Source organism: Rana temporaria, chromosome 1 (assembly GCF_905171775.1).
Source record: "Rana temporaria chromosome 1, aRanTem1.1, whole genome shotgun sequence".
Lineage (NCBI taxonomy): Eukaryota > Metazoa > Chordata > Amphibia > Anura > Ranidae > Rana > Rana temporaria.
The window spans coordinates 33040389-33064682 of record NC_053489.1 but is presented as its reverse complement, the minus strand read 5'-3'; the positions used below and the strand labels follow the sequence as shown (position 1 = coordinate 33064682).

At 43.0% G+C, this 24294-nt stretch overlaps 1 protein-coding gene across 1 annotated transcript in view; it reads left to right on the top strand.

Moving 5' to 3' along the window:
• Positions 1-3275: 3275 nt before the first annotated feature.
• SYT4 (synaptotagmin 4) overlaps positions 3276-24294 on the top strand; it is a 76984-nt gene continuing 55965 nt past the window's right edge. Inside the window, 2 exon segments of the mRNA XM_040336138.1 lie at positions 3276-3359; positions 3488-3602. Coding sequence (XP_040192072.1) covers positions 3566-3602 — 37 coding nt within the window. The 5' untranslated portion in view covers positions 3276-3359; positions 3488-3565.

Genomic DNA, 24294 nt, shown 5'->3' with positions numbered 1-24294 from the left:
CGCCGAGTAAATAGATACCTAACATGTCACGCTTTAAAATTGCGCACACTCATGGAATGGCGAAAAAACGTCAGTACTTAAAAATCTCCATAGGCATCGCTTATTTTTTTTTTACAAGTTACAAATTTAGAGTTACAGAGGAGGTCTAGTGCTAGAATTGATGCTGGCGCTCTAACGCACGCGGCGATACCTCACAGCGTTTACATATGTGGGCGGAACTTACGTGTGTGTTCGCTTCTAAACGCGAGCTACCGGGGATAGGGGCGTTTAAAAATTATTTTTGTTTGTATTTTATTTTTTATTTTACTCAATTTCTTTTATTTTTACACTTTTTTTGAAAAAAAATTTTTGATCACTTTTATTCCTATTACAAGGAATGTAAACATCCCTTGTAATAGGAATGTGTGTGACAGGTACTCTTTATGGAGAGATGCGGGGTCAATAAGACCGCACATCTCTCCTCCAGGCTGGAAAGCATTAGATCGTGAAAACAAATTCACAGATCTCATGCTTTCAGCCGCAATTGCGGCTTTATTTACATTCCAGGACCCGGGCGTGACGTCATAACATCGCGCCCGGGCCTCCGACGATCATAGAGATGACTGGTGACCATCTGGTCACCAGTCTACTCTATGGTTTCCACCGGACGCCGGATGGCAAAGGAGAGCCCGGAGAAGCACCGGATGGCGGCGGGAGGGGGGGGGGCATCCCCTCCCGCCGCCTATAAGAACGATCAAGCGGCGGAACCGCCGCTATGATCATTCTTATGGTGCAGGGATTCGTCGGTTGAAGAGATGGATATCTGAATGATCATTCAGATATCCCCACTGAAGTGGTTAAGCACTGTATGACAGTGTGAAACGCGTGTTTTTATGATTTCTGCTGTGTCATGTCAGTTTTGTGACCTATTTTATTAAAAAGGAACGCTTTTTTCGAGTGCGGCTGTCCTAGTCTTCTTCATCCATTTTTGCATGTCATTGCATTGCCGGCACCCAGGGTTTTGGATTTGGTGAGAAAGTTCTCTTGGTCTATCGGAGCGGTTACCCTTCTTCCTGTTGCAATACTTATGTCACACCGTATTTGCGCAGCGGTCTTACAAACGCAATTTTGTTTGGAAAAAATACACTTTTTTTTTATTAAAAAAAAAATAAGACAACAGTAAAGTTAGCCCAAATTTTCTTTATATTGTGAAAGATAATGTTATGCTGAGTAAATTGATACCCAACATGTCACGCAATATTACGCCCGCTCGTGGAATGGCGACAAACTTTGACACTTAAAAATCTCCATAGGCGACGTTTAAAAAATACTACAGGTTACCTGGTTTGAGATACAGAGGAGGTCTATTAATTATTGCTTTCGCTCTAATGATCACGGCGATACCTCACATGTGTGGTTTGAACGCCATTTACATATTTACGTATATGTGTTAGCTTCTGCGCGCGAGCACGGCGAGACAGGGTGCTTTAACATTTTTTTTTTTACACTGTTCATTTAAAAAAAAAAAATTGGGGTCACGTTTATTCCTATTACAAGTGATATAAACATCCCTTGTAATAGAAAAAATAAAATCCTGACAGGACCTCTTTAATGTGAGATGTGGGATCAAAAAGTCCTCAGATCTCACATTTATGCTTAAATGCAATAAAAAATGTCCCTATAAGGCCGTTTTAAGAAAATACTGATTTGCAGTGATTTATAATTAAACATACCCACTAAAGCGTAATATAAAATAAGATATATATATTATTATTATTATTATTATTTTTTATGATGAATATTATTACTACTAATATATACTTGTTATTACTATTTTTTTTATTATTATGTTTATTCTGTTTAGTTGTAAAACCAATTTCCAATAAAGCTTTTAAGGGGTTTCAATGCAAATTATTATTTTGTTTTATATATTTATATACACACAAGGGGTCTTCAAGACGTTTCTTTTTTTATATTTAGTAGAGTTAAAAAAGTGCGGAAACTTTTTGAAGAACCCTTGTGTATATATATAATTATTTTTGATGATTATTATTACTACTAATATACATTTGTTATTACTATATTTTTTTTTGTATTATTATTATGTTTATTCTGTTTATTGTGACTATGTTTTATTATAAATCAATGCAAATATTTATTTTTTTATTTTAGATATATATATAGATATATATCTACATATACTTATATACTGTATATTATTATAAAAAAATTATTTGCAGTGATTTATAATTAAACATACCCACTAAAGCGTAATATAAAATAAGATAGATATATATTATATGTGTGTGTGTATATATATATATATATATATATATATATATATATATATATACACACAGTATATATATATATATATATATATACAGTATATATATATATATATATATATATATATATATATATATATATATATATATATATATATATATATATATATATATATATATATATGTATATATTATCATTATTATTTAGGATGATTATTATTACTACTAATATATATTTGTTATTACTATTTTTTTATTATTCTGTTTATTCTGTTTAGTTGTAAAACCAATTTCCAATACAGCTTTTAAGGGGTTTCAATGCAAATTATTATTTTGTTGTATATATTTATATACACACAAGGGGTCTTCAAGACGTTTCTGCACTTTTTTATATTTAGTAGAGTTAAAAAAGTGTGGAAACTTTTTGAAGAACCCTTGTATGTGTGTGTGTGATATATATATATATATATGTATGTGTATATATATATATATATATATATATATATATATATATATATATATATATATATATATATATATTATTATTATTCTTGATAATTATTATTACTACTAATATATATTTGTTATTACTATTTTTTTTTTTTTTTTATTATTATCATGTTTATTCTGTTTAGTTGTAAAACCAATTTCCGGAAAATTCTCAAATCTAATTAGCAAACTCTAGACGTGATCAAATCTAAAAAAGAATAAAAAAGAAAGGATGGACCCGGGATTCTGGTAGATCTCCAGCATGGTGTGGTCCTATACATCCCTATTACTCTGTCATTCCATCCAGTACATACACAGCCATGAATCAGATCAGGACTGGCAGAAATTTGCACAAATCTGCCTTTCTTTATGTCTGAGACGAGGGTTGTGTTAACCATTTTGCATCCGGGGCTGTCTGTATCCAAGGCAGTGAATCTCTTGTAGTTATAAGAATTGATGAGCATCCTCCAGCTCTCTGGAGAGAAAAAAAAAAGGGGGAGGAAGGAGCTGATTCCAGGCTTGTAGCGTCAGCATTGCGTCAATTTGGCCAGCAGCCGTGTCTGCAGCTGGAGCGGACAGACTGGGAGGACAGCAGAGCAGGAGGTGAGCTGCAGTCAGCTTAGAGGAAGCCATCAGCCCCTCCTCACATTGAGATTGCTGGATACCGACAGATTTTTTTTTTTTTTTCCTCTCTCTCGCTATCTCTCTCTCTCTCACTGCCATTTTCCAAGGCTTCCTACCAGAGGAACAGTAAGAGCAGCATCAGAAAACAGAGAGGATTCAGCACCTTGGACAGCGGAGCCAGCAAGATGGCTCCAGTCACTTCCAACACCGGGGAGGCTTACGGTAAGTTTTTTATTCTTCTTAAACTACCTTAAAATCACGTCTACAACTCTATACTTTAAAAGCTTTAAGCTAAGCTTTAAATTATGTTTTGCAAGGCTAAATTAAGAAACATTAAGTCATTGATCCTTAAGCAAAATGTTGGCCAATGACCAGGCAGACCCAATACACAATTTGGGCTTGACGTGATACCTTCTTGAGATATATCAAAATACACAATCTGGGCTTGATGTGATACCTTAATGAGATATCATGTTAAAGAGAAGATGACTTCCAGTCTTGAGATGTCATATATAAATATATACCCCTTCCAAAAAAAAAAAAAAAGAAAGATGACTGTAAATGATGTCTTTCTGTCTTAAGAACCATAGATTGAGTCTTTCATCTACTAAAATGTTAAGTCTAGACTGTGTGTGTTGGATCTATCTTGTCATTATTACTATGTACGCCATCGCTGAGTACAGGAGGGGTGTGGAACCATCAGCTGGCTCCCTCGTTCTCTTCTAAGAGCTGCTTTTTAAGTTTTCATGTTTCGAAATGTTCCCTCATCCATAGCAATCACCTCTTCTACGACTATAGATCTGGTCAAAAGCTCATCTTTTTTTCATCTGTAGGGTCTAGGAGACCAATGAAACCTTTAGAAGTTGTCAAAGATGCCAAAGATTCTTGTGATTTTATTGTTGGTAAATTTAAGGAACTTGTTTGAGAGAAGGTGGTGATGTCAAACCTATTATGACTCTAAACAGCTTTTGACCAGATCTATAGTCCTAGAAGGGGTGATTGCTATGGGAGACCAATGAAACCTACAGAAGTTGTCAAAGATGCCAAAGATTCTTGTGATTTTATTGTTGGTAAATTTAAGGAACGTGTTTGAGAGAAAAAGGCGACGTCAAACCCGTTATGACTCTAAACAGCTTTTTACCAGATCTATAGTCCTAGAAAAGGTGATTGCTATGGGAGACCATTGAAACCTTCAGAAGTTGTCAAAGATGCCCAAGATTCTTGTGTTTTATTGTTGGTAAATTTAAGGAACTTGTTTGAGAGAAGGAGGCGATGTAAAACCCCGTTATGACTCCAAACAGCTTTTGACCAGATCTATGATCATAGAAGAGGTGATTGCTATGGGAGACCAATGAAACCTTTAGAAGTTGTCAAATATGCCAAAGATTCTTGTGATTTTATTGTTGGTAAATTTAAGGAAGTTGTTTGAGAAAAGAAAGCGACGTCAAACCCGTTATGACTCTAAACAGCTTTTGATCAGATCTATAGTCCTAGAATAGGTGATTTCTATGGGAGACCAATGAAACCTTCAGAAGTTGTCAAAGATGCCAAAGATTCTTGTGATTTATTGTTTGGTAAATTTAAGGAACGTGTTTGAGAGAAGGAGGCGATGTAGAACCTGTTATGACTCTAAACAGCTGCAGTAAAGGGGATCGGGCTTCGTATTCTAGTCCTTGCACATGAATCATTAAATGTGACGGTAAAAGACTAACACATCCTGTCCTAGTGACGTCACAGAACATCAACAACTAAAAATAGCTTTGCCGAGAGTACTGTATAGTACAGCTGCAAAGGGTTGATTTAATAAGGCTGCGTAAAGAGTAAAAATGATGCGAAGCGACAACGAGGGAACACGTTTCGTCTTTCGGTAGTTAGAGGCAGGAAGAACAATGATGGATGATGGGTGGTGGATGGCCCCTGGATTCACCACATTGCTCCTCGCCTTATAAAACAAGCCTGCTCTTCAGCTTGTAATAATAACCATAACATAGTTGGAACAACAAGGGGTGGAAGTATCTGGAAACAGTGGTCTGTTTTTGTTGGTTCGATGAGCCCATAGTCATTGGTCTAGGGTGGGGAACCTGGAGATGCTGGATGTAGGTGGGGCAGAGAAGTTGGTAGGAGTTGGTGAACAATAACTTCAATGATAGTTACGTATAGGGTAGAGTGTAGAGAGAGCTAAGAAGCAGCCAGGAGAGGCAAGAATTATGATTTGGGAATCAAATAAAATATTTGTTAACGAATAGTGAAGAAAAGTATCGGAAGTATCAAAGACTATCAAAGACTTTCAGAAGTAGTATGAAAAACCTCTATTGTGGGATATTTAAGGCAACAAACCAGAGAATTCTAGCGAAAAAATAAATAAAAATATATTATACAAATATATAGAAAAATTCATTCATTGGAAATTCCAACATATTACTCTTCAATACACATATTTTTAATATTTAATGCAATATGTTGCAATTTCCAATGAATGAATTTTTCTATATATTTGTATTATCATTTTTTTTTTCACTAGAATTTTCTGGTTTGTTGCCTTAAAAATCCAGGTTTTTCATACTTCTTCACAATACGAGGGATGATGGCAACTACATGCCCAATTACATGAGTCGTCCTAATTTATGGATCACAGACTTTCAAGTTTATGGAAGAACAAAGGAAACTGGTGGGAAGGGAGGGACCCCAACTGAGCCTGCATTGGGATTTTACCTTTAATTTTTTCTTCTGCTTTAAGAGAGTGCATGATGGAAGTGTAACTTTTTATCTCAGCCTCGCCCCAAAAAAGTACACCTAAGTGCACTTATACAATTTAGCCCATTTTAATTGGCTTTAATAACGTTGACTACTAATAGAATTTTTCACCGATGTACTGAGTTATGACCATGCAAAGATCCATGACTGCGTGCAAAGAACTCATGGCAACCAACCCAACTGCGGCGTTAAATAGGACTGGTGAAAGATTATAATTGGCTGTTAGGGGCCACTGCAGTTTCTGCTTTGTTAACCTTATTTAAGGAATTTTGATAGCTATTTTATTGTTAACCTGCCTTGATAGCTAAAAAAGGCTTGCTTGGCATTGATCTTCATCAAAAACCTTAGAAGCCCGTTTTGGTGCTACAAAAGTGAAGGATATTTTTTTTTTCTAGATATGTTTAGGACATTTAGAGTTTTTTTTAAAAGAAGGGGTTAAATTTGAAGGGCCAATTAAAGGGTGATGAATGGGTTAAAGTGTAAAGCTTAGTCTGTGGAAATGTACTGCTGATGAAAGCCATCTATGTGAGACAATTACGCCAGCGAGGTCTATGTGACGCATTACCAACGGGATTAGAGTAATACGTAGGTTACTTTAACCTGGAGCTACAGTATGGTAATGAAGAGGTTAAGCGAGCGATCGAGTGCTCTAAAAGAAAGCAGCGGTTGGTTTTAGAGGAATTCGGTGGTATTAATGGGCTGACTTCTCCAAGAGCTATGAGGATGAAAAATGGTATTGGGCTGTAGGCAGGGGCGGACTGACAACTCATGGGGCCCCCGGGCAATAGGAGATTATGGGGCCCCCAGGCAATAGGAGATTATGGGGCCCCCAGGCAATAAGAGATTATGGGGCCCCCAGGCAATAGATTATGGGGCCACACAGTATAAACACACACACACATACAGTATACATACACAGTATACACACACAATATACACACACAGTATACATACACACAGAATACACATACACAAACTGAAAAGGTACTGGAGAGGCGGGGCAGCTATAATCTTAGGATTTTTTTTAAACACAGATATTTACATACTGTCCCTGGTTTTACTGAGGCTGGCAACCCTGATGGGGGCCCCTAGGGGCATGGGGCCCTCGGGCAGTGCCCGAGAAACCGAATGGTCAGTGCGCCCCTGGCTGTAGGCTGTTGCAGTTTCTCTATAGAAGTGAAGGAGTTAAGCTCTAGAGAACCAATTGGAATCAATAGTAATCATAGATAAAACTACAAAGGACCTGAAGAAATATGTAATTTAATAAGCTGCCGGGTGGCACTCTCCAAAGCCTACATGCGAGTGCAAATGGTTACCAGTTGACATAGAAAGTAAACATGATTAAAACTAAGAAGAACCTGAAGAAATACCTCATTTAATATGCTGCCAGGTGGCACTCTTGAAAGCTTACATGGGGCTCAAATGGTCTCTAATTGGCATCAATAGTAACCATAGATGAAACTAAACAGAACCTAAAGGAATACCTTTAATTTATTGTGCTGACAGGCAGCACTTTGGAAAGCCTTTTTGGGGTTCAAATGGTCACCATTTATAAAAATAAATAAATAAATAAATAAAACTAAGAAGAACCTGAGGAAATGCCTAATTTAATATGCTGCCCGGTGGCACTCTTGAAAGCCTGCATAGGGTGCAAATGGTCACCAGTTGAAATCAAAAGTAACCATAGATAAAACCAAGAAGAACCTGAAGAAATACCTAATTCAGAGTAAAGCCTCCGTTAAAAAAAAAATAAATACGCCCTGCAAGACAAAGGCATGATGAGCTAGTATGCATAGCAGAGTACTTACCTGAGATCGAAGCCCCGCAGCGGTCCTCGTTCGCCTCCTCCGTCATCGCATTTTCTCCCGGAGTGACTTCCGGGTTTCACGGCTCCGGCGCTGCGACTGGCCGGAGACGCGATGACGTCACGCCCACGCATGTTAGAAACGGCACGCTCAGTGCCTGCCCGCTGTTGTCCATGGCGCATGCGCCGTAGACATCGGTGCATGTCTTTTGCAAATATCTCCTAAACCGTGGAGGTTTAGGAGATAATTCTTGCACCTACCGGTAAGCCTTAATCTAGGCTTACCTGTCGGTAAAAGTGGTCTGTAAGGGTTTACAACCACTTTAATATGCTGACAGATGGCACTCTGGAAAGCCTGCATGGGGTGCAAATCGGTCAGGGGGGCTGACACCCTTAATGGCTCTCCATGGCAAGAGAGCAGAGCCGGGAGCAGAAAGAGAACATTCACTGCCAACGTACGAAAAGATTAAAGGAATCTAGCGAGAGATCGCTTCTGGGACTTAGCCATACCAATAATGTAACCAAGGGGTTAAACACTGCAGTTTGTATAGAAAGTAAGTACACCCTATGCATTTGAATGGAATTCATCACCCACTGATATACTTCTGCGATTAGGCTGCGATGGAAGCGGCCACTCCTTAAGTGACGCTACTTTTAGGATGAAGCCATAAAGCTAAACCAATTCACTGAGTCATTGTCCTTGAACAAGTATGCAGCACATAAGTCAACGTATGGACTTTAAAGGGCATATGAGGCATATTAAATTCTGTATTTCTTCTTAGTTTTAGCTATGGTTACTTTTGATGCCAATTGGTGACCATTTGCACCCTCTTGAACTAGTATGCAGCACATGAGTCAACATATGGCTGCCTCTTCCATTAAAGCCCAAATGAGCCCATCCACTCAAAAGTGACGCTACGGTTTTTAGTGATAACTGGAAAGAAAAGTCTTGGGCTTCACAAGGAATTAAAATATTTTTGCCGTTGAGAGATTTAACTGCTTAGTTATCTCATTGGAATTACTTCGAGTTTGATGTGCCAGAAATGAGATGATGGTCAAGAAGGGTGAGATCTCTCTGCTCTACGTTACCTGGTTTGCACACCTGCTTTAATAGGAAAGCCACCCTGCCTGCTCATTTTTTTTTTTACTTTATTTTAAAATATGGAGTATAAAAAACATATAGGAAGATTCACGTAGGGGCGCCTAAAATTAAGGTCGGCGTAGCCTAGCGTGTTTACACTACGCCGCCTTAAGTAAGAGAGGAAAGTACATGATTCAGAAAGCACTTACCTCCTTACTTAGGGCGGCGTAGTGTAAACACGGCGGGCGTAAGGGCGCCTAATTCAAATGGGTTGGGGGGGGCCTGTTTAATGCTAATGAGGCTGGACCTCACGTTTTTTTATGTTTTTCCTAACTGCGCATGCGCCGGGCGCCTACATTTCCCAGGGTGCATTGCGGCTAGGTACGCCGTAGGGGCCTATTGATTTCGACGTGGACGTAAACGACGTAAATCCCGATTCGCGGACGACTTACGCAAACGGCGTACAAATTTCGAATTTCGCGGCGGGAACGGCGGCCATACTTAACATTTCTATTCCACTAGAGCCTAGCTCTAACTTTACGTGGCCTATCCCTTACGGAAACAACGTAATTCGACTGCGTCGGCCTGGCGTACGTTCGTGAATCGGCGCATCCCCTCATTTACATAATCTACGCCGGCCGCAATGGAAGCGCCATCTAGCGGCCACCAGAAAAATTGCAAGCTAAGATAGAACGGCGCAAGCCGTCCTATCTTAGCTTTGTTTAAGCAAATCTCTGTTTGAGCATACGCTTAAACATAGGGCGGCGTAGATTCAGAGTTAGGTTGGCTTATCTGTAGATAAGTCGGCCTAACTCTTTGTGAATCTACCTAATAAAGTGGAAAAAACAAAGACAGAAACTACATAGGGGAGACCCCATGGCTAGAGTCTTCAGGGGAAGTCAACGGGCAACTCAGGAGGCCCCACCTGTAAAGGAAACCAACAATGATAAAATACAGGGGGCGCTCTTGTCATTTTCATTAAAATAACTTGGTGATCATGCACTTCCTTCTATAGGGTGACAACACACTGTACCTGTATCCGGGGCTGCTGTTAGAAATCACGAGGCCCCAAAAAACCTACCTGACAGACCCCTCCCCGGGCTGGAAGAGACCATCAGTCCCTTCAGCTGCACAGTTTACTATTCTTCAGTGCTGAATGGACACGGGAACGATTGGTACCGATTACTCACTGTGTTCATTCAGTTCAACTCTATATTCACTGGCCCCTTCTCCTGCCCTCTATCCCGAAACATCTCCCTGTGTGCCCGCAGCAGCTGTCGGGCTGCAGGGCAAAGAGGCACACAGGGGGCCCAGACAGCAGATGTAAGGGGCGCATGTACTAGAACCAATCTCCCTGCAGTGAAGCCGGAGGGAAAAAGAGGAGGAGAAGCTAGCAGCACTGCAGGGGGAAGCAGAAGAGGACTGGTATCTGCAATAAGACAGTACAGCCAGCCTTCCTGCTCAGCAGGTGCCTGGGCCCCCACTTTTGAACTGATGGGGCCCGGGCCCAGTGCAGGAGGGCTGGCTGTACTGCCTTCTTAGCGGACCTGCCTGTATCCCACACCTGATCTTGCGCTGTCACATGGGCTTCCGATGTAATACATCATAATTCAGGCAGGCGTGGTCCACAGTCGTCACCATCAGGAAACGCATCCTGAGAAATGGCATGCAGCCATCACTGAAGTGCATGTAGATGGGAAGTGGCTGCAAAGAATACAAAAAAGGTTAAAAGTATTTTATTTAAAAAATGGCAGTTAGTTCTGATTTACTTTATCAAACTAAAATATGGCAGTTAGTTCAAATATACTTTAAAGAAAACAAAAAAATGGCAGTTCGGGTTTACATCTACTTTTGGATATAAAGCAGCAAATCTGACATTCACTAAACATTTAGTACAAGTCAATGGGGTAGATTCAGAGAGCAATTATGCCTTTGTATCCATAGATACGCAGCGTAATTGCTAAGTAGCGCCGGCGTATCTACTTTCTGTATTCAGAAAGCTAGATACGCCGACTGTAGCCTAAGATACGACTGGCATAAGGCTCTTATGCCGTCGTATCTTAGGGTGCATTCTGTCGCTGGCCGCTAGGTGGCGCACCCCGTAGTTGTCAGCGTAGAGTATGCAAATTGCATACTTACGCCGATTCACAAACGTACGTGCGGCCGGCGCTCGTTTTTTACGCCGTTTGCGTACGTCGTTTTCGCCGTAAGGCTGCTCCTGCTATTAGGAGGCGCAGCCAATGTTAAGTATGGACGTCGTTATTTAAAAATTTTACGTCGTTTTGCGTAAGTCGTCCGTGAATGGCGCTGGACGCCATTTACGTTCACGTCGATACCAATGACGTCCTTGCGACGTCAATTACCGCAATGCACGTCGGGAAATTTAAAGGGACGGCGCATGCGCAGTACGTTCGCCCCCTACGGGATCGTTTGAATTACGTGCGCTTACGCCGGCCCCTTTTACGCTACGCCACCGCAACTTTACAGGCAAGTGCTTTGTGAATCAAGCACTTGCCTGTAAAACTTGCGGCCGCGTAACGTAAATGTCATACGTTACGCCGCCGCAGTTTTGCGCGCCCCTACCTGAATCTGGCCCAATGTTTCTGGGGCATGTTTAATAATTCACCACCAGTTTACCGATAGCCACATTACTAATATGCCCCAAAGTATTTTCTATTCCCACTGTGATATGTTGGCGCGCTGGATATGGGTGGGGGATGAATCAACATCCACAGCTGAGGCCGGTGTCTCTGCTCATCAATCACAGAGCGCTGATGTGCCCATCTCCGAGGCAGCAGCTGTTCTGTGAGTCTCAGAGTGCCTGGATATGGCTTTCTACTGAAACCCAAAGGCGGACGTGGCTGCAGGACTCGCCGTACAAGCAGCATCCGCCCCCACAGTGTGTGTGTGTTCCAGCTCCACCGAGAGTGTTCTGTTATCGCCCTTCTGTCCAAAGAGTGGGCAGCAATCCGCAGGGCTCCACATTGCTTTTACTGCTTCTGTTAACTAGAGAATAGGGAAGAGATTCTGCAGCAACTTTTACAGCCAATTTACCCCAATGGCCTTTTACCCCAACGCATGTTAATGCATGGTACAACATGTATTACGTTGCCATTGACTTAGAATAGAGCCCCAATGCACGTGTACAGTAGCTGCCAATGCACCTACAATACAGCATGATACTGCACTCGGTGGGTGGCGTGGTGCGTGCTGTTTTGCTGAAAATGCCACAAATGTATTTTTTGTGATGCTTTTTCAAAATAAATGGGCTGCTTAGTGCAATGCATTTAAGACTAGTGCTCATTCACACTATTGGTTGAGGGGTGGAAAACCCTAGCAGTTGAGCCGTGATCTTACCACCCCCCAACCACTCCCTATTTAGCTGTGTAGGCAGAAGCCAGTGGTGTACATGTGCTGCAGCAGAAAAGGCAGGGCTGTCTTAATGAGTGGGCACTGCCCAGGGGCCCCAGCTGCATGGGGGCCCCTGTACTTTTTCCAAAGTAGCTGGTCCGGCGCATGCTACGCGAGATGCGTGTAAGTTGTACGTCCGGCGTAAAGTTATTCCCCATAAATGAGGTGCAACCCGGCAACAGACATGCACAGGTCTGCACCAGGGAACACAAGCTGGTGTATTGTGCGTTGGACGTGTGTCTGGCTGGGCATATGTTATGTTCACGGCGTACGCGATGATCCGGCGTAGCTTAGGCAGTTGTGCGTGGTTGTGAGCAGGTGCATCCACATCACGGCGCATGCGCAGTTCGTAAAAAGGACCTGTCTGGCGCTCGGCCCATCATTTGCATGGGGTCACGCCCACTTCCACCTACGCCGGCGTGCGCCTTCGAAACCCACGCCACGCTGGAGCAGCGTTGGGAGCACTGGCTTGCTGAATGCAATGCTTGCCTCTCCGCGCTACGTTGGCGTGCCGTACGGTGTGTGCTCTAAGGCAGCGTAATGTGCGCCTTGCTCTCTGTGAATCTGGGCCTATGTCTTTTCACTTACCCTTCTTATGCAGGTATTCGACTCTTCCCAGTGTGTCAAATATCTGCTCCCCCCACTGTGGTTTCTTCCTTTGGCTCATATACTACAGGATGTATGTGCTGGTGGGAGGAACCACTATATGCAGAGGGGGTGCAAATATGTGACCTATCCAGAAGTGTTGAATATATGCAGCAGTCAAGGAGCAGCAATGCGGTGCTGTTTTAACACATTGGTTGCCAGAAAGGTAAGTCCATAGCCTCTCCTTCTACAGGATGGGCTTTATTTACAAGTGACCCTGGGGCGAGAGGGTCATTTCAAGAAGTGGTGTGAAAAGACAGCTTATCTATCTTCAAAAAGCATTGCACAAAAAAAAAAGAAAAAAAAAAGCTGTCTGTTGAGAGATTTTTCTTTGAGAATAAGGATCAACATCAGAAGGGTAGCCCGATCTTCATCTGAGAGTCAGATTGGGGGTAGGATGGGGCTGTTTATGGCCACTTCAAATATCTAAGCTGCATGACCACTAGAGGGAGAATTTACAAATCTGTATATGAAATAGACATGTGCACATGTGTTCTGTTTCGTATCGTTCCGTAGGTTCGTTTCCGTTCGTTTTTCGTAAGACGCTCGTTTTCCTGTTCGTTCCCGTTCGTTTTTCGTACGACGAGATTTTTTCGTATTCCGATCGTTTCGTATTTTCGTTACCGTTTTATTTTCGTACATGCGGGATGGTTCGTTATTCTGTTTAATTCATGTTCGTTACTTGTTAGACAATAATTTTCGTGAATTTTCGTCAATGATTTGCATTCTGTATTTTGAATTCCTTTTTCTGTTCGTATTTTCAGTCGTATGTTCATATGACATCTATAACAAAAGATTTGCATTCAAAATATGAACAGAAAAAAGGAATTCAAAATACAGAATGCAAATCTTTTGTTATAGATGTCATATGAACATACGACATAGAAAATACGAACAGAAAAAGGATTCAAACAAAATACAGAATGCAAATCTTTTGTTATAGATGTCATTTTCGTTCTTTTGCCGTTTTTGTTTTGTCGTATTTTCGTCGGATCGTTCGTTTGTATTTACGGTTGTTCGTTATGCGGCTCATTCGTAATCATGTCGTTTTCGTATTTTGGTGCTTTCATTTTTTCGTATGTACACATTATTCCGTTTGTACGAAAATAACATTCGTACAAACGGGAATGCACATATCTAATATGAAATACAATAACCAAAATCTAGAATAGCAATGCATATATGTCTCAAAAGTCAAGACTGATCTTCAACTTTTTCAACACAGAAATTAGCTAAAGAAAGTACACTGTGGTGATACTTTGAGTATAATCTGGTGTTAGGAGACATTCTTTGTGTTAATATCTGTATTCCTGTATAATCCCGTCCCTCACCCATCTCTATTCTGCCTGTGATGTGTGGCAGAAGATTCCACCTTTCATGTTACCACACATTAATCCTAGACCGAGCATCCAGAGGAGACTTGCCGCACAAATGGAGGCGACGCCTTTAATCTCTGCTTACCGAGAGCTGTAAATTACACTGGATTCAATTAGAAGCTTTATTCCTCAACAGGAAATAGATGCACCAAAAAAATCAGTACAGATCGCACACCATCCAGAACAGAATATGTATGGGAGGAATGCAAACAGATTATGTCCTTTACATGGATGAGAATCTAATGGGGAGAATTATCACAATAAGGAATGTATAAGTATATACAGAAGCTCGCTTTCATTTTCTAGACTTTGGCACTCAACATTCTTCTTCTCTCTCTCTCCCTCCCAGTTTCTTTTTTTCTCCTTTTGTTTGCACCTTTTCCCCAGTGCTAATGGCCAAATTCTCTTACTCTACCTACTCACTCTCTATATTCTCCCTTTCCTTTCTCTTTTTTGTCTTTTTCTCCGCTATTAGTCGCCTATTTTTAAATCTAGATTTCACTTTCTAAACCCCCTTACTTAATCTCCTTCTCTTTTCCCTATCTTTATACTTCTTCTCCTGACTCCATACAGTTACCCTTCTCCTCTTGACTCCGTACTGTTACCCTTCTCCTCCTGACTCTGTACTGTTACCCTTCTCCTCCTGACTCCGTACTGTTACCCTTCTCCTCCTGACTCTGTACTGTTACCCTTCTCCTCCTGACTCCGTACTGTTACCCTTCTCCTCCTGACTCTGTATTGTTACCCTTCTCCTCCTGACTCTGTACTGTTACCCTTCTCCTCCTGACTCTGTACTGTTACCCTTCTCCTCCTGACTCTGTACAGTTACCCTTCTTCTCCTGACTCTGTACTGTTACCATTCTCCTCCTGATTCCATACAGTTACCCTTCTCCTCCTGACTCTGTACAGTTACCCTTCTCCTCCTGACTCTGTACTGTTACCCTTCTCCTCCTGACTCCGTACTGTTACCCTTCTCCTCCTGACTCTGTACTGTTACCCTTCTCCTCCTGACTCCGTACTGTTACCCTTCTCCTCCTGACTCTGTATTGTTACCCTTCTCCTCCTGACTCCGTACTGTTACCCTTCTCCTCCTGACTCTGTACTGTTACCCTTCTCCTCCTGACTCTGTACTGTTACCCTTCTCCTCCTGACTCTGTACTGTTACCCTTCTCCTCCTGACTCTGTATTGTTACCCTTCTCCTCCTGACTCCGTACTGTTACCCTTCTCCTCCTGACTCTGTACTGTTACCCTTCTCCTCCTGACTCCGTACTGTTACCCTTCTCCTCCTGACTCTGTATTGTTACCCTTCTCCTCCTGACTCCGTACTGTTACCCTTCTCCTCCTGACTCTGTACTGTTACCCTTCTCCTCCTGACTCTGTACAGTTACCCTTCTTCTCCTGACTCTGTACTGTTACCATTCTCCTTCTGATTCCATACAGTTACCCTTCTCCTCCTGACTCCGTACTGTTACCCTTCTCCTCCTGACTCTGTACTGTTACCCTTCTCCTCCTGACTCTGTACTGTTACCCTTCTCCTCCTGACTCTGTACTGTTACCCTTCTCCTCCTGACTCTGTACAGTTACCCTTCTCCTCCTGACTCTGTATTGTTACCCTTCTCCTCCTGACTCTGTACTGTTACCCTTCTCCTGACTCCATACAGTTACCCTTCTTCTCGTGATTCTGTTGTTACCCTTCTCCTCCTGACTTTTTACTGTTCACCTTCTGACACTGTACTGTTACCTTTTTCTTCCCGACTCTTTACTGTTCTTCCTCTCCTACTGACTCCATAATGTTTCCCTTCTCCTCCTGACTCGGTACTGTTCTTCTTCACTTCCTTTCCCTTTACCATCCTCCTTCTACTTCTGATTCCGTACTGTTTTCCTTCCTGACTCCGTAAGGTTCTCCTGAATCATTACTGTTCTTTTCCTCCTGACTCTTTACTGTTACTGTTCTCCATCTCCTCCTGACTCCATACTGTTCCCCATCTCCTCCTGACTCTGTACTGTTCTCCTTCTCCTGACTCCATACTGTCATTCTCCTTCTGACTCCATACCATTCATTTTCTCCAGATTCCATACCGTTTTCCATCTCTTCCTCACTCTGTAGTGTTCTACTTCTCCTGATTCCTAACTTTTCTTCTTCTCCTGATTCCAAATTTTTCTATTTCTCTGTCTTGCTTCATACTCTTCTCCTTCTGGCTCTGTGCTGTGCTGTTCTTCTTTCCCTCCAAACTCTGTTTTGTTCTCTATCTCCTCCTGGGTCTGTACTGTTATCCTTTCCTCCTGATTCCTAACTGATCGACTTCTCCTGATTTCATATTGTTCTCCTTCTCCGTCTTACGTTGTACGCTTCTCCTTCTCCTCCTGACTCTGTTCTGCTCTCCTTCTCCTTCTGACTATTTACTGTTCCCCTTCTCCTCCTGACTCCTTTATACTTTCTCTCTGACTCGTACAGTACTCTTCTCTCCTGACTCCATACTGTTCTCCTTCTCCTCCTGACTCCGTACTGTTCTCCTTCTCCTCCTGACTCCATACTGTTCTCCTTCTCCTTCCGGATTCCGTACTGTTCTCCTTCTCCTCCTGACTCCATACTGTTCTCCTTCTCCTCCTGACTCCATTCTGCTATTCTCCTCCTGACTCCATACTGTTCTCCTTCTCCTCCTGACTCCGTACTGTTCTCCTTCTCCTCCTGAATCCATACTGTTTTCTTGATTTTGGACGCTTCTTCTTCTCCTGACTCCGTACTGTTCATCTTCTCTCCTGACTCCAATCTGCTTTTCTTCTCCTAAATTCGTACTGTTCTCCTTCTCCTCCTGAATCCATACTGTTCTCCTTCTCCTCCTGGCTCCATACTGTTCTCCTTCTCCTCCTGAATCCATACTGTTTTCTTGATTTTGGACTCTTCTTCTTCTCCTGACTCCGTACTGTTCATCTTCTTCTCCTGACTCCAATCTGCTTTTCTTCTCCTAAATTCGTACTGTTCTCCTTCTCCTCCTGACTCCATACTGTTCTCCTTCTCCTCCTGACTCCATACTGTTCTCCTTCTCCTCCTGACTCCATACTGTTCTCCTTCTCCTCCTGACTCCATACTGTTCTCCTTCTCCTCCTGACTCCATACTGTTCTCCTTCTCCTCCTGACTCCATGCTGTTTTCTTGATTTTATACTCTTCTCTTTCTTCTCCTGACTCCGTACTGTTCTCCTTCTCCTCCTGACTCCATACTGTTCTCCTTCTCCTCCTGACTCCATACTGTTCTTCTTCTCCTCCTGACTCCATGCTGTTTTCTTGATTTTATACTCTTCTCTTTCTTCTCCTGACTCCGTACTGTTCTCCTTCTCCTCCTGACTCCATTCTGTTCTCCTTCTCCTCCTGACTCCGTACTGCTCTTCTTCTCCTCCTGACTCCATTCTTCTCTTCTCCTCCTCCTGACTCCATACTGTTCTCCTTCTCCTCCTGACTCTATTCTGTTCTCCTTCTCCTTCTGGCTCCAAACTGTTTTCCTTCTACTGGCTCCATACTGTTCTCCTTCTCCACCTGAATCCATGCTGTTTTCTTCCTTTTATACTCTTGTGCTTCTTCTCCTGACTTCGTACTGTTCTCCCTCTCCTCTTGACTCCATTTTGCTCTTCTTTCCTTTACTCTGTACTGTTCTCCTTCTCCTCCTGACTCCATTCTACTGTTCTTCGCCTCCTGACTCCATACTGTTCTCTTTCTCCTCTTTTTTCTCCTGACTCCATTCTGCTCTTCTCCTCCTGACTCCGTACTGTTCTCCTTCTCCTCCTGACTCCATCTGCTCTTCTCCTCCTGACTCTGTACTGTTCTCCTTCTCCTCCTGACTCCATTCTGCTCTTCTCCTCCTGACTCCATTCTGCTCTTCTCCTCCTGACTACGTACTGTTCTCCTTCTCCTCCTGACTCCATTCTGCTCTCCTTCTCCTCCTGGCTCCAAACTGTTTTCCTTCTCGTCCTGAATCCATGCTATTTCCTTGATTTTATACTCTTCTCTTTCTTCTCCTGACTCCGTACTGTTCTCCTTCTCCTCCTGAATCTATGCTGTTTTCTTGATTTTATACTCTTCTCTTTCTTCTCCTGACTCCGTACTGTTCTCCTTCTCCTCCTGACTGCATTCTGCTCTTCGCCTCCTGACTCTTTACTGTTATCCTTCTCCTCCAGATTACAAACTGTTCTCCTCCTCTTGGCTCTGTACTGCTCTTCTCTTACTGGCCCAATACTGCTACCCTTCTCCTCTGTACTGTTCTCCTTCTCCTCTTAAATCCATACCGTTCTCTTAGTTTCATTCTCTTTCCTGTATCCTCCTAACTTAGTACTGTTCTCCTTCTCCTCCTGACTCCGTACTGTTCTCCTTCTCCTCCTGACTCCGTAATGTTCTCCTTCTCCTCCTGAATCCATACTGTTTTCTTGATTTTGGACTCTTCTTCTTCTCCCGACTCCGTACTGTTCATCTTCTTCTCCTGACTCCAATCTGCTTTTCTTCTCCTAAATTCGTACTGTTCTCCTTCTCCTCCTGAATCCATACTGTTCTCCTTCTCCTCCTGGCTCAATACTGTTCTCCTTCTCCTCCTGAATCCATACTGTTTTCTTGATTTTGGACTCTTCTTCTTCTCCTGACTCCGTACTGTTCTCCTTCTTCTCCTGACTCCGTACTGTTCTCCTTCTTCTCCTGACTCCAATCTGCTTTTCTTCTCCTAAATTCGTACTGTTCTCCTTCTCCTCCTGACTCCATACTGTTCTCCTTCTCCTCCTGACTCCATACTGTTCTCCTTCTCCTCCTGACTCCATACTGTTCTCCTTCTCCTCCTGACTCCATACTGTTCTCCTTCTCCTCCTGACTCCATACTGTTCTCCTTCTTCTTCTGACTCCATGCTGTTTTCTTAATTTTGGACTCTTCTTCTCCTGACTCCGTACTGTTCTCCTTCTCCTCCTGACTCCATACTGTTCTCCTTCTCCTCCTGACTCCATACTGTTCTTCTTCTCCTCCTGACTCCATGCTGTTTTCTTGATTTTATACTCTTCTCTTTCTTCTCCTGACTCCGTACTGTTCTCCTTCTCCTCCTGACTCCATTCTGTTCTCCTTCTCCTCCTGACTCCATGCTGCTCTTCTCTTCCTGACTCCGTACTGCTCTTCTTCTCCTCCCGACTCCATTCTGCTCTTCTCCTCCTCCTGACTCCATACTGTTCTCCTTCTCCTCCTGACTCCATTCTGCTCTCCTTCTCCTTCTGGCTCCAAACTGTTTTCCTTCTCCAGGCTCCATACTGTTCTCCTTCTCCTCCTGAATCCATGCTGTTTTCTTCCTTTTATACTCTTGTGCTTCTTCTTCTGACTTCGTACTGTTCTCCCTCTCCTCTTGACTCCATTTTGCTCTTCTTTCCTTACTCTGTACTGTTCTCCTTCTCCTCCTGCTTCCATTCTACTGTTCTTCACCTCCTGACTCCATACCGTTCTCTTTCTCCTCTTTTTTCTCCTGACTCCATTCTGCTCTTCTTCTCCTGACTCCGTACTGTTCTCCTTCTCCTCCTGACTCCATTCTGCTCTCCTTCTCCTGACTCCGTACTGTTCTCCTTCTCCTCCTGACTCCATTCTGCTCTTCTCCTCCTCCTGACTCCATACTGTTCTCTTTCTCCTCTTTTTTCTCCTGACTCCATTCTGCTCTTCTCCTCCTGACTCCGTACTGTTCTCCTTCTCCTCCTGACTCCATTCTGCTCTTTTCCTCCTGACTCTGTACTGTTCTCCTTCTCCTCCTGACTCCATTCTGCTCTTCTCCTCTTGACTCTGTACTGTTCTCCTTCTCCTCCTGACTCCATTCTGCTCTCCTTCTTCTCCTGGATCCATACTGTTCTCCTTCTCCTCCTGAATCCATACTGTTTTTTTGATTTAATACTCTTCTCCTTCTCCTGACTCCGTTCTGTTCTCCTTCTCCTCCGGAATCCATACTGTTTTTTTTTATTTTATACTCTTCTCCTTCTTCTCTCGACTCCGTTCTGTTCTCCTTCACCTCCTGACTGCATTCTGCTCTTCGCCTCCTGACTCTTTACTGTTATGCTTCTCCTCCAGATTTCAAACTGTTCTCCTCCTCTTGGCTCTATACTGCTCTTCTCTTACTGGCCCAATACTGCTACCCTTCTCCTCTGTACTGTTCTCCTTCTCCTCTTAAATCCATACTGTTCTCTTAGTTTCATTCTCTTTCCCGTATCCTCCTAACTTAGTACTGTTCTCCTTCTCCTCCTGACTCCCTGCCCCCCCCCCCTCTCTCTCTCTCTATGGTTTTTCTGCCTTGCCCCCCAGCACATCTCCTCTGACTTACTTATACCTTCCCATTTTGCCTTCCTCTATCTCTCTGTACCATCCTCCTTTTCTTTCCGACTTCTCACTCTTTCTCCCCCCTTTCCTTATTTCTCTCTCCCTCCATCACTTTTAGAAGCGATGGAAAATGTAACCCATCTCCTGCTCCGTTACAATAAAAGAACAAAAAGTGAAAAGTGAATACATGTTAACAAAATGTTTTCAGGATCTCTCATTTGTTTGCTATATCATATGAGCCTGACAGCGATCCGCCCACGTTGTCTGTAACTGTTAGTTGGTTTAATAAGCTGTTCTTTTCTTTCACATTCTGCAGTAAGTGATAAGTGCGTTTTTATCATCAGAGCTTCACCCGCAGTTTTGCACGTCGTACATACACGTGATAATTTATTCCAAGCGAATCACACACAAAGCAACACCTCTTTACATTGTGGGGTTTTTTTTTTTCATAGTAAGTTCAGGAGCAAGAATTATTTAATTTTGTAGAAATAATGGATGCGGTAATGTAGGATATCTCTTCCTTGATATATTTAACTTTTTTGTTTTATTTTATATTACTCCATCTGTAAACCTTCAGCGTTTCTTTAACCACTTAAGCCCCGGACCATTTTGTTGCTAAATGCCCAGGCCAGGTTTTGCGATTCGGCACTGCGTCGCTTTAAAAGACAATTGCGCGGTCGTGCGACCTTTGTTTTCCAAACAAAATTGGCGTCCCTATTTCCCCACAAATAGAGCTTTCTTTTGGTGGTATTTGATCACCTCTGTGGTTTTTATTTTTTGCGCTATAAACAAAAATAAAGGGCCAATTTTGAAAAAAATGCAATATTTTTTACTTTTTGCTATAATAAATATCTCCCAAAAACATATATCAATTTTTTTTCCTCAGTTTAGGCCGATGCGTATTCTTCTACCTATTTTTGGTAAAAAAAATCGCAATAAGTGTTTATCGATTGGTTTGCGCAAAATTTATAGCGTTTACAAAATAGGGGATAGTTTTATTGCATTTTTATTCATTATTTTTTTACTACTAATGGCGGCGATCAGCGTTTTTTTTTCGTGACTGCGACATTATGGCGGACTCTTCGGACAATTTTGACACATTTTTGGGACCATTGTCATTTTCACAGCAAAAAATGCATTTAAATTGCATTGTTTATTGTGGAAATGACAGTTGCAGTTTGGGAGTTAACCATAGGGGGCGCTGTAGGAGCTAGGGTTCACCTAGTGTGTGTTTACAACTGTAGGGGGGTGTGGCTGTAGGACTGACGTCAATGATCGGGTCTTCCCTATAAAAGGGATCACTCGATCGATGCGCCGCCACAGTGAAGCACGGGGAAGCCGTGTTTACATACGGCTCTCCCCGTTCTTCAGCTCCGGGGAGCGAACATGGAGCTTCGGACCGGGTCGCGCCCGCGGCCCACGGCTGGGCACTTAAAGATGACGTAAAGGTACCTGCTTGTGCCCAGCCATGCCATTCTGCCGATGTATATCTGCAGGAGGCGGTCCTTAAGTGGTTAACTAAATTTTGAGTCGCATAGTAGAACTGATCAGATTTGTGATTTCTCAGCTCCCACCATAATGTGCATATAGCAGCACTAGGGATGACGGTTCGAATCCCAACCACGACACTACCTGCCTGGAGTTTGCATGTTCTGCCTGTGCCTGCGTGAGTTTCCTCCAGGTACTCCGGTTTCCTCGCACACTCCAAAGACCTGCTGGTCGGTTAATTGGCTCCTGTCTAAATTGTCCCTACTATGTGTATGTATGAATGGGAGTTAGAGCCGGTTCACACTCCCGCGGCACGACTTCGGGGGCGACTCTGCAAGTCGTCCTGAGGACGACTTCAGAGGCGACCAGCCAAAACGACTCTGTAATTGAAGTCAATGCATGTCGCCCCAAGAACGCCCCCGAAGTCGATGCCAGAACCTTTTTTCTAAGTCCGGCCGACTAGCTGCGTCGCTCCTATTAGAACGGTTCCATTGCATTGAATGGGACGCGACTCGTGGGTCGCCCCCGTGTGAACCGGCTCTTAGGGACCTTATAATGAGCTCCTTGAGGGCAGGCGTACTGATGTGAATGTACAATATTTATGTAAAGCGTTGCAGTGAAGTGATTGCCCGTCCTATATAAGTACCTGTAATTAAAATCAATAATACAATAATATATACGCCACAGACAACACAGCTTACAAGGCAAACCTACCCCACCTGTGCCCGCCCCCCCAGCATGCGGTTTCCGCCCCTTAACCCAATCATTTTGCCGCTGTCTTCCCTCTTCTCTATTGCTGTACATGGATGGCACAGCCTCCCGCACTACGGATTGCCTCTCGAGGGGATCAGGAAGGAATCTTTTTCCCCCAATGCTGGAGAAAATTGGATCATGCTATGCTGGGGGTTTTTCACCTTCCTCTGAATCAACTGTGGGTATAGGATTGTGTATATGGGATTGTATATACCGTATTTATCGGGGTATTGCCCTCTCCGGCGTATAGCACGCACCCCTAAAGTGGACCCGCATTCCTGTGGAAAAAAGATTTTTGTACTTACAGTTTTGGCGTCCATCGGCGGCCTCGTTGGGTCCGGCGTCCGTCTGCGGCTTCGGGGGTCCTCTTTGTCGGGTCCGGCGTCCTTCTGCGGCGTCCTCCCCGCTCGTTTCCCGCTTTCCCGCGCCGAGTTTGAATACTGCGCCGGCATACACCGAGCGCAGTACACTCGTGTATAGTCGGGCAGGCTCGGCTACTCTCGCGCTCACGTCCTGTACATCCAGGACGTGAGCGCGAGAGGAGCCGAGCCTGCCCGACTATACACGAATGTACTGCACTCGGTATATGCCGGCGCAGTATTCAAACTCGGCGCGGGAAAGCGGGTATCGGCGTATATCGCGCACCCACGATTTTGCCCTGATTTTCAGGGCAAAAAAGTGCACGGTATACGCCGATAAATACGGTATATATATATATCTCTCTCTCTCTCTATCATTATATATATATATATATATATATATTATATATATATATAGATCTATAGATATACATAGATAGATCTATAGATATATATAGATAGATCTATAGATATAGATAGATAGATCTATAGAGATAGATATAGATAGATAGATAGATAGATAGATAGATAGATAGATAGATAGATAGATAGATAGATAGATAGATAGATAGATCTATATATATTTATTTATTTTTTCTTCCCTCGGTTGAACTAGATGGACTTGTGCCTTATTTCAACCTGACTAACTATATGACTATGTCACAAGAACACGAGAGTTACCTTGTCCATTTTAAGGGATAATAAAAGCCCTATTACTTACCCGACCCTCGGCTCCCCCGCAGATGGCACTCCCTTATACTCCGTCGGTAGACTGTCCTTCAGCTTCGTCACATGCAATGCAGAGCTATGGTTCCTGCGTTGGTCTTGATGATATCAGCAGGACCTCAGGCTGCTGAGCATGGTAGGGAAGATGCTGCTGGGACCGACCTAGCAGTGCGGAGAAGCAGAGGATCAGGTAAGTAC